The sequence below is a fragment of the Apteryx mantelli genome, chromosome Z (genome assembly GCF_036417845.1).
Source record: "Apteryx mantelli isolate bAptMan1 chromosome Z, bAptMan1.hap1, whole genome shotgun sequence".
NCBI classification, from domain to species: domain Eukaryota; kingdom Metazoa; phylum Chordata; class Aves; order Apterygiformes; family Apterygidae; genus Apteryx; species Apteryx mantelli.
Genome location: NC_090020.1, coordinates 59,000,408 through 59,018,051, shown reverse-complemented (window position 1 = coordinate 59,018,051; position 17,644 = coordinate 59,000,408). Strand labels below are relative to the sequence as shown.

The window sequence follows — 17,644 nt, the reverse complement described above, 5'->3', positions numbered from 1 at the left end:
GGATATTTCAGATAAACAAATCTGCAGTTTTGCCTAATTTAACTTATTAGTTAGGCATACCAGTTTAGTAAAGTTGCAAGTCTTTGCAGAAATCATCTGTGGTAATTTTAAAATATATAAAACAGTTCTTGTCATCTCTACCACCACTTATCACTTGCAAATCAATTAGCACTTTAAAAATAGTCAATACAGGGATATTTTTATTCTATTATCTTATTGCCTGCAAACTCTATGGCACTGATTTCAAAAGTATAAGCAATATAATCAGTATTTAAATTATATATTACATGTTTATTGTGGGTGCAAAATTCTTTAAAATTTACATTTTATGAAAAATCAGAAGTATTTACAATTTTGTAAGATAAACTTGTATGTTCTAATTTACAGTCTGACGTAGTAACAATCCATAAAAATTCAGATCCTTTAGAGTTGTGTTTACAAATTAATTTTCTTAAGAGGAGGCAGCTACAAAGGATATTGCTGTATACACAAGCAAGAGCCAGCTTGCTACATACGTTTTTTCATCAGATAGCTACATGTACTTTTTACATTGTTTTTGAATTTCTTTACAAAAAGTTTATATAAACTTGTATGGCTTCAAAATTGTAACCTGCACCCAATGCAAATGTATGTTTAATCACCTGAATGAAGGCTAGTTCAAAAGTGCTGAAACATAACTACTTCATTTAACTTAGAAATGAAAGTAATACTTGATTAGAAACAATAATATAGTTTTGGGTTTTCAGTAAAAAAATGTTGTCGTGTTAAACTCAGTTTGATTGCAAAGCAGATTACAATTAAGATTCCAGTAAAGACTGTACCATTTTATATGAGTTAGAAACGTTATTTTCACCGTTCAAAAAGATTAGCAAATTAAGAGCTGTACGTACTCTTCCAGTCAGATCTACAGTACAGCATGTGCTTAATGCTAACAATGGAAATCTCGTCTGCCAAAGTGTATACGTTAGGATTTACATAGCCTCTACAAAGCTTATTTTTTGTAAAGCTTCAACAGCCCGATTCATTACTGGTTTTGTATGAATTAGTTCAAGCAAGTTTTGTTGTTTTAATAGAGAATTTGAAATAGATACTGGTACTCAAAATGGTAGTATAAAATTCCCATTTACAGGTTATAAAATTGTTTGCCTCAATACTTTTGATTTCTGCATTGAGAAAACAATAATAGTACAAATACATAAAAGATTTTCTAAATTAGTGACTTGCTTTAAAAAATGTTACCAATGTGTCAATTCCTTGTGCTTAGGCTGTGGAAAGCAGAGAGATGACAATACAAATAATAAAATTGATGGTTATAGATAAAATTTAAATTAATACAAACGGCAGTACTTGTCATCCTGCTGCCAAAAAATACTTTTCTAAAATGCTATTCCTCCCAAAGTACTACATTTACATTCACATCACAACCCCAAAAGCACTTAAGCTCCAAAAACTTAGTCAAAGTGAAGGGAAATGCTGTTTGCCTTTAAAAGTTTCATATTACTATTTTTCTGTGATTTTTCAGGATTCTCATCTTTGGTGACATTAAAGTTACTATACTGAAGTTTCAAAGTCTTGTATGATGCGTCTACCTTTAATATGGCTGCATTTATTGCAATTACCCCATGAGGAAGTAATTCAGTTTTTCAAACCTCTTATGAAACAATCTCCAGTTATTTCCCTTCTAAATCCCAGTCAAAGGAATTTTTATAAAAGTTGTATGTATTATACAAACGCCATGCTTTCTTTATGGAAGAGCCAAACTTTGAAAAAGGAAGTGAGGCACATGAATAACAAACTGGATAGGCACTTTTTTTTTTTTTAAAGGCACAAATGTTATGCAATTCATATAAAAATAAATTAAATCTACAGCATTAATTCAAACAATCACAACGCCCATAAAGTTTACTAACTGCAGAAGTAAATCTATTCTGTCTTTTGCAATTTTGTAACACATTGCACTTAGGGGAAAAAAAAAAAAACTATGTAAAACAACTTACATGTTATTAATATATGATACATGGGCATCAAGTTACTTTTTTTTTTTTTTTACATATCTCTAACTCAACCAGTTTTATGGCACATTAAGTAGATGGAAGAATTTTGTGAGACTTTGCCTTTGTTTTCTTTAAACATTGGCAATTAAAGAATCTGAAAAATGACTGAGTATTACTTATGGAAAGCTCAAATATTTCTTGCTTGCTCTTCTACATTTTTAGGTTTAATGTTTACAGTATGACATACAATTTCATACTTTCATTAGAACTAATGATTACTATTTTGATTTCATCTATATAAATTTACTAAAATTTTAACAGATTTTCCCAAATATTGCAGTTGATCATTTACAGACAGTGTTGAAGTTCACTTCAGTGCTATTATAAAGTAATAAAAAGTTTGCAAAATGACTTTTAAAAGTGCATTTTCTGTTCTGTAGTCAGCCTCAAGGTAAGTTAAAAATTTTAAAAAATTAATGCATGTTAAAATAGTGTTTGAAAAGTAGAGAGGGCAGTGAGCTACTTGCACTCCTTTGATCCAATGACTTTCACAGGTTCATCAGCAGTCTGCCATATACCGTCCTGAAAAATAAAGGTAGTTTTTTTTACAGTCAGTAGATAAACCAGATTTTGTCAGTATTTTCCTGGGAACAGTTTCATTAACTATGGAAAAACAAAAAACTGTGAAACAGTTTTCAGGCATATTTTCAGGAAGAGTAGCTATTTATGTATCACTTACTTCACATTTTCATATTTTATAATCTAGTGCTATAGAATAAATCATATTAATTTGAATATATAAGCATGTCAGTGTCTTACCAGTGGCAAATCTCTTCTTGAGTAGGGAAAGCCGATAGCCGGTGCCTACTAGCTCTACATCTGCTCCTGAAAGGGTGCTTCCTTCACTAATGAATTGCACTGCGAGTGTTGCTGGTTTACTGGGTCCTTCTGAAAGTTCAAATTTTGCCCTGAGGGATCCAGAACCTATAAAAACAACAAAACTGAAAGGCTGGTTGTTTTGCAAGACAGTCTCCCAAAGCTTAAGTAGTAAGAAGTAAAACTAACATGATATCTTTAATATCTGCTGCTACAGGCAGGCCTACATAAATTTCTGTAAGAGATGAGAGCACAATTTTTTTCCCCCGATACTCTGCCTAAGACAAGGACTTATGAAAGATTTAGCGAGAAGTAGTACACTTTTCTACAAGATTATACTCATAGAAGAATATGTATACCAGACAGCCTGGTAGTCTCTTAATTTATTACATGAAATACATGAAATTGGTCCCTATAATTACTGTTTATGCTTGCTGGTCTGCAAGTGTTTAACACCACTTATCTCTTAGGTTGTACTTTTGTTAGTGGATCTGAAAGCCCATCAGAGTATGATCTGTCTGGATGAATCTACATGAACAAAACCAGCTCCATTGGAAGAAATGCATCTAAACAGTAACGCACCCAGTAGAAAGAAATTCTTATTTATTTTTCTGATAAAGACAAGCCTGATTAAACACATTTTTTCAAAACCTTCAGTTGATCTTTTATAAACTGGCAAAGTTCACTTCAGCAACATCATAAAGTAGCAACAGTTCAAAATTACTTTAAATACACTTCTCTAGTTAAAAGAAGGTGAATCTAAATTCTTCCCTTTTTCTAGTTCTAAACAATTGTTTTGTTCTTGCACTATAAGGTGTGAAAAAAATATGAGATTTAAATAATTAGTAATGGAATAGTGAAAGTCAAGCATTTGTACTTCCTTAAAACAACTTGCTATTACCAGTTGATAGGAACTATTAAATGAGGAGGAAATTTAGTAACTGAAATGTTACTGAGGAAAATGCAGGAATTAACGGATTAAAATGTTTTGTGCAGTAGCTTGCTCTTGATAAATCTGGCTTAAGATCAGTTTCATTTCTTCCAATAGGTCAATCAGTTTGGGTAAATCGGAACTTTTTTTGCACTGTAAGTATGTTGGTTTTATATTTTATCTTAGACTGCAATGACAGCTCACATACTGTATTTGACTGTAAGAAAAACATATTTTACCACCCTGTAGACTAGAATAAAGAGGACTTAAAGAGATATATCTCTATATTAACAGTGTTTCTATAACTTGTCCCTTCGCTTCCACAAATGTTAAGACTGGCATAGTATTACTTCCTCTAAACATTGGGTCTTGATTACTAAATATTTATGCTCAAATAAAATGAGGTGAAAGATGGCGAGAAGAGAAGGGAATACAGCAGAAGCAGTGCAATATATGCAAGTCTGCTTGCACATATCTGCTTGCATGGGAGATGTGATCTGCATCACTGGCAGCCTAGTTTATACAGCTCTATTGGTGTGCAGCAGCTCTTCATCTGGCTGCATTCATGTTTTAGTGTATATATGTGTGTGTATATATATATTTTTAAGAGAAGCTCCAGGTTGGAAAAGGAAAAAAGAAAAGGATGTCCCCACACAGTAATAATGGAAGATGGAGGGCAAAGATCTGTGAGGTCAGTGACTGATAAAATGTACCAGACTACAGCAGTAACCTGCCAGATCGAATTCCCCATGGTTTTGTTGGAATGACTAAGCGACTCTCTGCCCCTTTTCCTTACTTGCCAATAGAGTTCTCTAGGCTTTGCCACAGGGTGGGTGGGCTTTGCACATTGGAAGAGGTTTTTTCCTTTCCAGGCTTGTGGTTCCTATATGAAACCCATCATATTTACAAGCAAACCTGTGCTTTCATAATGTCTTTCATTACAGTCATAACAGGGCTAAAGGCCTTTCCCTTACACCACAAGCCCTTTTCTCCACAGAAGATTTGTGGATAAGGTGCCTCCTTTTTAGCCCTGCTTTTCTACTTTAGAAAAACATTGCATCTGCTAAGGCTAGAGGGGCTATGACATCAGCTGGATGTCAGGGAAGGGCAACTGTGCAGAGGATAACTATTGGTACCTTAGAAAATGCTAGGAATTACCACTCTGAGCAGATTTACACAGATCCATTCTTTGGGAGTAGTGTATGGTCAAAACAAAGACCCTCAAAATTTTGGTCAAGCATCACCTACATCTAAGCCTGTCTCAGCACAGTTTTTTTTGTTTGTTTGTTTTGTTTTGTTTTTACAGTTCTGCTCACCCCTTTCTGCTTTATCTATCTCAGTTGTCAGACTGTGTGGAAAACAGGTATTAAATGTATTTTTCTCTGAATAACTGCTTATTTCCAAATGGCATTGATGCAATAATTTCCTTAACTGGTCTAGGTCCTATTTTACAGCTACTAAACAGCTTTCAAGTAGTTTCGCTATTTCTTCTTTTATAATTAATAAACTAATTGTATTTTTTTGATGTCTCACTGTGAATGGAATCTCTCAGGAGGAATTTCATTGAGAAGACGGTGAACTGCCAAACAGGATAGAGCACGGGAAGAAGTGTCAGCAGGCATGAGACAGTGGAGGCTAAAATGATTACATTTTTACTGTTACCATTTTTCTGTATAAGAAAACAAAACAAAGAATGAAACTTGCCCCCATTCTCGGACTTCTCTGAAATGCTAGATATTTTCCAATAAGCTTTCATCTGGTCTGCATTCCTGTAAGAAAGCTAGGTTAGTTATAAATATCAATTTTCAGAATATTAATTCCCTAGACTTACACCAGTACCTTACAGACCATGTATGTGTAAGTTACATCTCTAAATGGAGGTTTATAAAAATACTTTATCATTTTAACTTAACAATTTTTTAAACAATTTTAACTAGTGTGTGGAAAACTAAACAAAGCAAACAGGAGAACATAAGGGTGTGTCTTCTGCATTGCATCTGAGCTTAGAGCAGAGCTCAGATGTACTCACCGCCTCTTTATACAGCTAACATTGTCCTAAGCCTAAGTTAGTGCTCCACAACTCAAAAACCTCTGTGGTCTCACAGGGTAAGGATGCGCCAACACCCTGGAACCAGGCTGAAGGTCGCATCTTCATGAAGGTGGCATGAGGGGAAGCAATGGTGATTGATTGCTCTCATCCATGTGAGACTCCTGGCTGTACCTCCCAGACCTGCGTCTCACTTTCAAGCGCTGCTTTAAGTGGCCTGCAGGCTTAGAAAGTGGTGGCAGGGAGCTGGGAGTCAGCCAGCCAGCATGACTCCTGAATTATGTGCCAGTGCTACCTGGTTTATGAGGAGCTCTTCCGTTACTCAGTTTTCTTATAACACAAGTTCAATTAGAAGCTAGTATTTAAGCTAAAATGATCAAGAAATGTTTTTAAGAACTGCATTTCTTCTGCTTTTTCTGACAATCCATACACACACACACCCCTAACTGTTAAGAGATTTTTGATTTCAAATCATGTTATTAAAAATACCTGCCCTGTCTATTGGCCCAAAGAAAACAAACCTTGAAAACTTCCTAAGGGCTTGTATTATTATACAGGTTGGAATAGGTGCATATAGACTTAGTTTATATGAACTGACTGTATGTGATCTGTTTTGGACCAAAACAATGTCCTAAACATCTGATACTATGTATTTTATCAGGAGAAAAAAATATTAGCTCTTTCTTCTAGCAAGATTTTTCAGGCTGTCTACAATCCTAATAAATACACTAACATGAGTTTGAAGTAATAAAAATAAAAGTATTGATAATACCATTTTGCAGGTGGAAGTGATTGCATGTTTGTTACTCCTCCATCTACTGGTACCACAACCTGTACATTAGACAGCATACTAGGCACAGTCATAGACTCGGGGTTGTATTTATAATCCACTCTCACATCTGTAGTGCTAGCATTACATTTCCAGTAAGTTGCAAGATTCAACGGAGTGGACTGGATGCCATTTGAAGATACCTGTAAAAGAGCAAACCATTGAAAGCAGCTTAATTAAAATCTCTCTACTTTTGGGCAGAATTATGGAATGATGGTGACAAGCACAATCCCAAATACTGACACAAGATCAAGAGAACAATTGGCTTCTGAGCTTCTAATCTCAGAATTCTAAAAATTGCTGTAGGCTAAAGTAATTCCTGCTTTTTTCTTTTTAGTTTTAAATTAAAAAATTAACCTTCCTCTGGCCCATGAAGCTCTTTCCTGTCCTGGCTTTTGTAAATCAAAGTAACTGTGTTTTTGTCTTATGTTCTGCTTCACACAAGAAACATTGCTGGGGCAAAACGACCTTATCCTTAACCGTTGTGTGCCACAGCAATTCAACTGCCCAACCAGCAGAGGGCAATACCTGTCATTTGCTAGGAAGCTAGCAAAACACTTCTTGCCCATTAAAAGCAGTATTTTCCTGCTGCAGGAGGGTTGGATGCTGCTGCTTCTGTAGCTGAGCTCATGCTACTGCCTCCTGCACCTCTACAATCCTGCTAATCTGCCTGAGGAATCTGCTGCAGCCCAGGGCCCCCTTCCTTGCCAGGCCAGAACTGCTTCCATCTGCCAGGGCCTCTCTGCATGCCAATGCCTCATTCTCCCCCACCATTAAAGTTCTCAAATAAACCTCATTCTCTCACAATACTCATTTCTGCAATCCAAGGAAATGTTCTTTGTTCCTTCCACCTTCCTCAGGAATTCTCCATGTACCTAATGCTCTCTTTATATATTCAGTATGCCAAGATTTTATGCTCTGTTGGGAGGATGTGGAAAACTATGATGGCATTAACAGCTCCACTGGCTAGCTTCTTTTGTTTTTTGATTTAGAGATAGTGGATTCAGCAGTAGAACCATCTCAAAGCAGGCCTAGCAAATCCCTGTCCTCCCTTTGGGGTGAGTCTGTCTTTTCCTCAAATAAATGCCTTTAAATTCAGTGTAAAGCTTCACTTTGCTAACAGATACCTAAAGAAGCAATATTAGAAGCTTGCACACATGAACTGGAGTGAAGTGTGAGCAAGCTGAAACAAGTCATGACTCCCAGGGAGTGATGAGAAGGCACAACAAGAAAATACACAAAGCCTGGGCAGACCCTGCGGGCTGGAAACAGTGACATACTCAGAATCACCCAGCTGCAGGATGACAGTTCATCTTCACGCTAGCAAGTAAAGAACAATTTTTATATTTCATTTCTATACGCGAATTATATCAGAGTTCTTATATAACTCCAAAGGGGAAAAAAGTATTTACCTGATACTTTAAAACATCCACATTATAATAGGATGCAGATGGATTCTGCTCTGATAATTTCTTGAGGTAGACAGTTATAGCTTGCATGTTCATCCAGAAATCCTTAGTACTGGAGTCACTTTGTGATTGATCACTACATAGAAAAAGACAGGAATCAGATTGCAACATTGAGTTTCATTATTTTGGATGTCTAAAATTAATCCTAGATCTTTTCCAGTTCTTCACTATTTCAAACAAGAATTTGTTCTAATGCTCTATAACACATAACTGTACCTGCCTAAATATTAAGGCAAATTAACTGCTTATTGTATCTGGTAGAAATTTCCTTCCAGGTCATGGAACAGTCAGCTTCCTCCAGTGATGATCTGCATCACCAGATGCAGTTAATGCTGCATTTGGATTTTACATTCAATAAAACAAATTTTTAATACAAACAGGTGCTGTGAGGATGTGTGGGAGGAGAGGATGAAAGGAGTCTTTGAAAAGGAGTATTATCCAATTTGGAATAAGTTGTAAAATCATAATCAGTTTTGGTTATGGCATAACATCATTAATGCACTGAATTAAGATTTGTGCTGTATGTGCATTTCCATACCTTCGCATACTTGTAAAGTCAAAGCTTTCTACATTTTATCAACTGAAAGCAATTTTCAAATTATTTTCAATAACTATCTCAAACTAGTGATAGATACATTCAATCTTAGTTACAATTTATCATATCATTTCTGTATGTATTTAAGAGTGCACATGAAGAATCCTGGTTTTGAGCTATTGGAGCATGAAAGGATGTTTTGCAGATTGAGAATATTTTCAGCACTGGTTGCATCAGGCTTATTGTAAGGGTGAAGCTTTTAAGAAAAGTGATTCAGAAACAAAGTTCAAATCACTTAAGAACCACAAAGCTCCGCTGAACATCTGCGGATACAGTGAAGACCTACATCCCTAAGGAGGCCTGCAGAGCGTGCGTGCAGAGGGAAGCTGACGACCAGCACCTGGCACACAGTGGATCCAATCTCAGTGGTATGAATGCCCCAGAACAGGGACTTGCATACCAGTAGCCTGTGCAATTACTTAAGAGTTGGTTCTCAATACTGTGTTGTGATTCATGCTGTCTCCATTTGTAGTAAAATACATAGATGAACACTTACTTATCCCTAAGGGGTGTTTCCACAACTTAAATAAATGAAACCAGCAGTAAAATCCTCCTGCTGCTCCACATCCAAGTTCAATCCAAAATAGAAATTGTCATCTCCACACGTATCACTCCCATTAAAACCTTTCATCTCTATGAATGCTAAGCAAATGATAGCCTTTGCAGTATTTGATGAAAAGTCAAATTATTACCATATGTGTTTAACTACTTAAATACCCGTTACATGCATCCTTTCTAATTAAAGGTGAAACATTACAAACACTTGGACAAGAATACTAGACATTTTCACATTCTTCCACAATACACTTTTTCAATATAATTCACACAGATAAGGCTCTGCTAACATTTCAGTTATAAACTCTGTTATGATAAAAAGTGATAAATAATTTTGCATGCTGAAACATTAAGTATGAATGATCAAAATGAAATTAAACAAGAATAGATGCATATGGCTCAGCTATTTCAGCATTTTAGAAATGCAGCACCCAGAAGTTTAACTGGTTTCCAAATGATTTCTCCACTAAATGCAATAGAACCTGCTCAGCTGAAATAGATTTCTGCTAATAATTACAACTTGATTTTATTGTTTTTATTTTTTTGAAAAGGTGTCCAAATGTTGCAATTTAAACAATTACTCTACCAAACCCATGTCTTTGTTTCTTAAGAATTCTCCAAAGCATGCTGCTATACACTTGAGATATATAGTTACACAATGGATCTCATCTACTGTAAAAATGATATGGCTTAAAAAATACACTAGTAAGTGACAAATAAGATTAGGCCTAGCTCTTATTACTTGTCTTCCATTTAAGGCTGCTATTTCATCATTTAATCTTACTATCATTACTCCTGTATAAAGAAATCCATATGACAATGTAAGAGTGTCCTAGTTTTGACATCTAGTTTTTCTCTGTATCTGTAATTATGTTGTTTGTTCCTATAGTTTGTTTGATTAAAAAAAAATGAAATGCATGTAAAAAACACCACTGTATTTGCAAACTATTTTTATGTCTCCTGTTATATTCAAGTACTAGTTTCAAGTCCAGTCATCACTGAGATTTTTAAAAGTGGCAGTGGAGAGAAACTGAGCTAAAAAAGATTAGTTCATGGAATCAAGTTAATAGTTATATATAAGCAATTTGACAAGACTGTAGAGAATTCTGATTTAAGTATACAACAATTCACATTTTAAACTCATGTGGTTTACAATTATATTAAAAAAAAATACAAAACCTGTATACAAGTTGTGCATTTGGAAGAATCTGCTCTAGTTTGCTTGTGTTTTTTACCCTGAAGCACAGTACAGCTGGAGATGGGTTGCTGGTGAAGACTTTAATAATTCCACTTGGGAATGATACTGTCATATCACCAGTGATCTTCACAATACATCTAGAAGAGAATGAGGACATCAGTTTTACTGCAAGGCATTAACTGCCTATTTTTAATACTAATTTTAAAGCAAATCACTGTACTTTCAGAATCTGAGCTGAATTTAAAACACAAAATTAACTTTAAATGAGGGTAATTGGCACTGTGACAATGTACTATCGCTTTCAACTTGGTAATCAGATGAAATTATATGTAAAGAAAAAAGTTGAGTTGGTTAAGCATACAGTAGTTTTGGTGGATATTTTTCAGGCTTTGAAAACATGGCACAGCTATGCTTAGTCAAGGCCTAATTTGCATAGCAAGGGATGTGAGAGAGTGAATGAGGTGCTTTCAGATGCCTGAATTTACATATAGCACCTACCTGAACAATAATAAAATACCTTCTCATTTTCATCAGCAGTTTATTTCTACAAATTGACTATATTCTTGTACAGCAGGGATATACTAACTCCTAGTGGTACGGAGGCCAATAAAGAGCTATGAGCTATTGCTGTCACTTACACAAGGGGGGAAAAAACTGTGAATCCCCCTTCTAATGTATGTATATTTTCTCCCCAAATGTTTTAAGTATAAACAGTGTATTTTCTTATTGTAACTTGTTACATTCAAAACAATTCACTATTTAACTAACTTTGTGGGATCTGCTCCTTTAAAGTAGGCGTTAACAGATTCAGTAAGGGCTACTGCAACAGGCAAGGTGTCCTGGTTTCCAAGGCTGACAGGGCTGGGACCACGTGAAACACCTAGAATACATACAGTTTATAGGTTTAATTTTAAAAACGCTTATCAATAGATTTCAAAATGGTTCACTCTATCTGTCATTTTCACAAGGTTACTACAATCAAATAGAGTCTGAAGCATTACTTGAAAAGTGTGTAGAAAAATATAAACATAGTACAGTACAATCACACCATGAAAACACTGCTCAGCAGCCTAAGAGAACAGGACTATCAGTACGACATTTTGTAAATGGACAGACACAAGGAAATACATATGCGATAGAGGAACACTGCATTAAAATGGCCACTGGCGAAACTGAAGTCAACAGACCCAAAGGAAATTAGACATTAACTGTATTACTTTAAAAAAATAAAATCCCTACTGTATGTTTATTGTATGGACAAATGTATGATAAAATGGTCAGGGAAATACCAAGAATTCAATTATTGTATGAACTTAAATATAAATACATTAATATTACTCCACCTAAGTGAACTATTGAGCATTCTTTAACTATTTCAGCAAACAACAGCGATTAAAATCTCCAAGCAGAAATTGTTGGAAAAATATTTTACAAAGGTTTTTAATGTTTACCTAGTAAAGACTCTGGGTATAGCTCAGAGGCACCTGGGAAATATGCAGCAGTTTACAAGGCAAACAGTTGCCAGGCCTGCGTCAGCCTTCACAGGTGCCTGTGCATACACAGCAGAGTTGCAGTTCAAAGCTTAAAATCAATTCTGACCTCACGTTAAGGCTTTTTGAAGTTTGTGTGTACAGTTGACAAAACTGGCAAGTCATGGGACTTTTTTCATCTTTTTATTAGCAGAGCAGCATAGTGGAGAGCATTACACTAACTTCTTGTACTGCTGCTGAACAGGCCTGTGTCATGTAGTATATTTATCCCAAAGGAGGCAGAATCTTTCCATAAGCAAAATGAGAGAAATTATTCTTTCGTGCCATAAAGGAGAAACAAAATGCTTCCATAAGATATTGCCAATGCCAAACTACTCCTGTTTACTTTAAAATAGCGGCTGTGCCCTCTTCTAAGCTCTTTCAGAAGCACAGAGGAAGCTGAGACTTCGTTCTTCAGTGTCTAATAGGAGACTTTATGCTTAAAATCAGGGATAAGTGGAAGAAGTAACAAAAGGAGGGTAAAAGAAGGGAGCTGGTCTCATTCTGCTACTATCATACCTTAGTCTCCCACCTCATTTCTTGCCTAAGGTAGTAAAATGTTCTGAACCCTTCTCAGCACCATGAAAAAAATCCCTTAGTATAACATTTCGGCCTTCTTAGATCCACAGGACTGCTCTAGTCTCCAACGTTCAAAACCAGAAAATCTTAGATGAAAGAAATATTGTAACACTGGCTACAAAACACTGACTTTAAGTATGAACAGTATGTCATTTTTGTGTGTTCTTTCAAAGTACACATGGGTCATGTTTCCAAAGTCTTCCCTCTTACCCTGAAAACTAGCAGTAAAAGCTGTGATTCTCAGTAGTCTTAGAAATCCAGAAATCAGGATTTCAAAAACCAAAGATGTGATAAAATCATGAGTTAATAACAATCAGATCTATTCATTAAATTCTGTTTAGTGAAGTACTGAACTGCAGACGTATTCTGCACCAAAGTCAAAGCATGCAGGCAAACAAGCTGGTGGCACCACAGCTGCCTTAGTATTTCATTGTCTTTTCCCCCTAGTTTACTAAGGGGCAACAGACAACTGCAGAGCAGATGGTAGGCGATCTTTTACAGAGTTATAAATTATTTTAAAATCTTTTTTCTTCTTATATTCTTGTAGCTAAATTTATATTGATATTTGAAAACCGTGCAGAGTAACACAAATATATAATTACATTGCTAGAGACAAATACCAATTTCTTGGCTGCCTGAAGAGTGCAGTTTACCAGGAATAAGGCTATTTTCACATTCCTCTGAGAACACCAAAACAAATATGCATGTATAAGCATTCCTCTGAGATGCATCCAAGGCACTACAAATGAGACGGCTTCTCTTATTTGCCCTGCCCGCACTCTTCCTTGCCCTTTATGTTTCATAAAGATCTAAGGTTTCTAAAAACCAACAACTTGTAACAAACATAACTATGTTGAAATCAACTCTGGAAGTCATCATTTTGTTGTCCTGCTGCTGAAAATACAAGCCTAACAACGCAGCGCAGCAATATACTGCTTCAGGGCACCCCATTCCTGCTGCGAGTTCTTGGCGGATGGGATGTCACCGGACCGCGGGGAGACGGATTTGCTCCACCTCAGGCTACAGCCCAGCTGCAGGGTCCAAACCTAGGATGTGTCGTCAGCACCAGCAAAGCTGCCTTCGATTCCCTCCCGCCCCAGCCCTGACCTCAGGTAGCAGCCCGTCAGCTGTGCTGGCACAAGAGTTGATGGCATAAGCACATGAAACAGTTGCATTGACACAGTTGAAGAGGTAGCAAAACTGCAGAATAAAACCCTATTATTGGTCATATCAAAGGCAAATAAGGCAGCAAGATTAACTGAATAAATCTGATCAAATGGTTTTAGTTCAGTTTAGGAGCAAAGATTCAGGCAGTGTTAATAATAGCAAAACTGCTGTGCTGAAAATAAAAAAATATAAAAAATATTGTCTGCATCTTCAATTCAGCTTTGCATTAGATGTAAATACAAAAAAGTTTTTACCTACTTGTCTTGTGAGAATAAGGACTGTCACAGTAACCTCAATATACTCCCCTTTTCTTGAATGAAAGAAGTGATACAAAACTAAGGACACAAGACCAAGTTTCACCTTGTTTTGGGGGGATGGAAGATTACATGTGTAAGAGTGCTTATACCAACTTTTGATGATTACAGCAACATATAACTTGTTAAGTAGTTGAGCTTTAAAGCTACTTATATCTGTCAGACACCAGAAATAGCTGGAATAACTGTGTCAAAATAAATACAAATTTATTAGGTGTAGTGCATTAGGATGATTAGTTAACGTGTAAGTCTGCTTCTAGTACAATACCTGGTGATATCTCACAAAGCTTTTCAATTGTAGGAAGTGTTCCAATCAAAAGATCATCCTCTATTATATTTAAATGAAACAAAACATTGCAAGAAAACGAAATATTTCAAGCAATAATAGATGTTAAACAATTTAATATATATAAAAATATTACGCAAATGAAAATAAGAGTAAAGCATAAAGAAATAGATGTTCTATTCATACAAGCCTAAAAGCTCCCTTGGAACAAGATAATTATAGTGAACTCTCCATTATTCAGAACTAATGGGGTAAGGGAAACATTGGATTGTGCAAAAACCCCCATATAATACAGACAATAGTGCAGAGTATGTCCTCACACCCCCACGTCATTCAGCCATCTGCACTGCCCTTCCCAGCTTTCCAGGATTAACTCATACAATCACTGCAGACAGAATTGGCCCTGCATATTTGTGCTAGGCCACGTCACTAACCTTTTCACACCTCCGTGGCAGCACACACCTCTGTCTTACCTCCTTCCTCCCCTCATCATTTCCCCCTATCACTGTTCCCCTCCTAGCCTTTCCTCCCATCCCATCTCCGGACGGCTGCTAGCACAGCTGCCAGGCTCCTCTTAGGGTCTTGTGCACGCACACGCACACCCACACAGGCAGACAGACGGATCTAGAGCTACTAATGCTGCTGGCCACCGACTTCTGGCCACCAGTGCTGAGACCTGAGGAAATGAGCCTGGATGGACTGAAGCTGACTGCATCCAAAAATCAGTTATCTTGATGCATCTACCTGCTGCTTCTCAGGTCTCTTTGGGAAACCGGTTGATACAGAACAGTGGCAGCGCTGAGGCCGCTCAGGCCGGGCAGAGCTCACCTGATCAGGCCTGGCACAGTGCAGAAGCAGCTGCGTGGCTGCCAATGCACAACTCCCTGTGGGAGCCGTGCCCCCGCTTTCCTGAGGTGCTGAGCCAGGGCATGGCATCAATAATGTATTTGCAGATAACTGACTGTTAACTTAGTCTGATTTAACTTAGCACTGAAGTGCTACTAGTGTTCAAGAATAAAACACTGTACTTCCTTCAGTTCTGCTAAAGAAACAAGTTAAAAAGTCTCCTTGAGATTTGATACAGCCAACACTGGTTATCAAACTGAAAGACTTAAATTAAAGTTCCGATCCTGTGAATACATGAGCAAACATTCTGAAATCAGTGGCAGCACATGAAGACTGACTTGCTTTTCATCTTCATCTCTTCCATGTTTTTGCTTTTACTAACCTCTGTTTAGCTCACATACATCACTATTGAAGAAAAAGATTTATCAGTTTCATTTTTTGGAAACAGCAATAACAAAATAACAAAAAAAGCATAAAAATAACTCATTTTTGTAACAAGTATATTCACTCAAACTTATTAGTATCCAAAAACATTTCTAAACCTATACAATAGCATCTTCCAGAAAAATACATGATAACATGTTGTGCTTGATGAATGGATATACGGCACACCAAATATGAATTCATACAGTATTTTAATTTGCAAAATATTTCACCAAAGAACATGCTATAATTAAATCAACAGATTAATGTAATCAAATCCGCTGTTCCGTCTCTCAGGGTCATTTAGAAGCAGGTATTTCAAGGGATGCTTGAAGTACCTAGACTGGACTCACAAATGGAACAACTTACTACAAGAGAATGTTTTTCTTAACAGGTAGAAACTAGTAGTGGATTTATGATGCCCTTTCAGAAATAAGTTAAAATGGTTAACATAACTTACCAACTGTAGGTGTGTTTGCTGCACTTAGGGAAGCAGAAGAGGATATTGAGGAAATGCTCTCTGCACGTGCCAAGGGAGCTGCAGGTGGTGGACTTGAGTTAGAGGTCAGTGGGGGGCTGAATGGCCTAGGCTTAACACAACAGATCACAAGAGCATTAGGCAGGCAGAAACTGATTTTAAAAGGATGAAAAAAGACTGGAAATATATAAAAGACTTCATTTAATTCCCCAATCAATACCACAGTATTTTTGTAGTGTATTTCTTCCAGTGCTTTATCTATCCTAGTTTTCAGTGTAAACCAGGGAATGTACATTTTCCCTGGAAATCAATTCCATGATTTCATAGATTATTATTATTTTTTCAAGTCTAGTATGTTTGATTCCGTAACAGCCTGTAAACGATTGAGCTACATGACAGTAGCAGAACCTAAGCCTACAGCCCTGCGTGTGTGAGCAGCAAATGTGGTTTGACCCAGGTAAAGGAGAGCTGCTAACAAACTGCAAGTGAGGCCGGCAGAGGACAACTAAGAGAGCTGGTGGCTGGAAGAGATGAGATGGGCAGAGGTGGAGAGACCTGGGTTTGTTCAGCCTGCAGATGAGAAGCCTTAGAAGGGATCTACCAGCAGTCTTCCACTACCTAAAAGGGAGCTACAGAGAAGATGGAGTCAGGCTTTTCTCAGAGGTGCAAGAGCTATAGCAAAGGAAATCTCAATTGAACATAATGAAAAAAATCCTCATCATATGAGTGGTTAAGCACTGCGGCAGGTTACCCAAAGAGGTTGTGAGATTTTCCTCTCTGTAGATTTTCAAAACTCAGCATGTCCCCAAGCAATCTGATCCAATTTGGAAGTCAGCCCTTCTTTGAGCAGAAAGTTGGACTAGAGACCAAGTCTAAGTCCCTTCTACCCTAAATCTTTTGACGATTTTATGATTCACTTAACTGTTAGGGTATTAATTTAAACTTTTCTAGATTCATCTAACTAAAAGGTACTGGAATTCCTGAAGCATCTATTTTGGTTAGGTAACTTTTTAAATTTTGTTTCTATCACACTTATCACTGAGTATCTGCCTTTTATAGAGATTGTGGGAACTGGACAGTGAGGTGACATACAACAAAGACAACTCGCAGCCTTCTTGAACAACTTCCCTGCCTATTCTGCCATGTTGAAAATCTAGGTATGCCATTCCTTGAATATGGCTGGAAAGTGACTCCACTGTAACAGTGTAAGTGAATGGTGTATCTGAAATTGAGTTACAATGGAGAATTAATACATACTATTTCATTAATTCCACTAAGTTTCGCTGTAGCCAACTTTGGTCTTGAAGCGGGCCTTGGAGGGGGTACAATTGTGCCTACAGAAAGAGGAGTTGTGGGCCTTGCTGAAAGAAAGCAAATTTAAGGAAATCAACATTAGAAAAGTCACACTGAACATAAATATATACTTACTTGAACAGAATCACTGGAAGCTGTGCTTCTATTAAAGCTCCAATTTTACAAGCCCCATTTTGTAAGATTCACCACTAAATCAAAATAGTTTTTAAAATGG

At 36.8% G+C, this 17,644-nt stretch overlaps 1 protein-coding gene across 3 annotated transcripts in view; it reads right to left on the bottom strand.

Annotated features, from left to right (window-relative positions):
• Window positions 1-270: 270 nt before the first annotated feature.
• FCHO2 (FCH and mu domain containing endocytic adaptor 2) overlaps window positions 271-17,644 on the bottom strand; it is an 86,019-nt gene continuing 68,645 nt past the window's right edge. For all 3 annotated transcript variants that reach the window (XM_067316195.1, XM_067316196.1, XM_067316197.1), the window contains 9 exons: window positions 17,374-17,477; window positions 16,099-16,228; window positions 11,263-11,374; window positions 10,476-10,631; window positions 8,090-8,222; window positions 6,621-6,820; window positions 5,506-5,570; window positions 2,814-2,978; window positions 271-2,576 (listed from right to left, as the gene is read on the bottom strand). In XM_067316195.1, coding sequence (XP_067172296.1) covers window positions 2,554-2,576; window positions 2,814-2,978; window positions 5,506-5,570; window positions 6,621-6,820; window positions 8,090-8,222; window positions 10,476-10,631; window positions 11,263-11,374; window positions 16,099-16,228; window positions 17,374-17,477 — 1,088 coding nt within the window. In that variant the 3' untranslated portion in view covers window positions 271-2,553. The remainder of the gene's footprint in view (window positions 2,577-2,813; window positions 2,979-5,505; window positions 5,571-6,620; window positions 6,821-8,089; window positions 8,223-10,475; window positions 10,632-11,262; window positions 11,375-16,098; window positions 16,229-17,373; window positions 17,478-17,644) is intronic.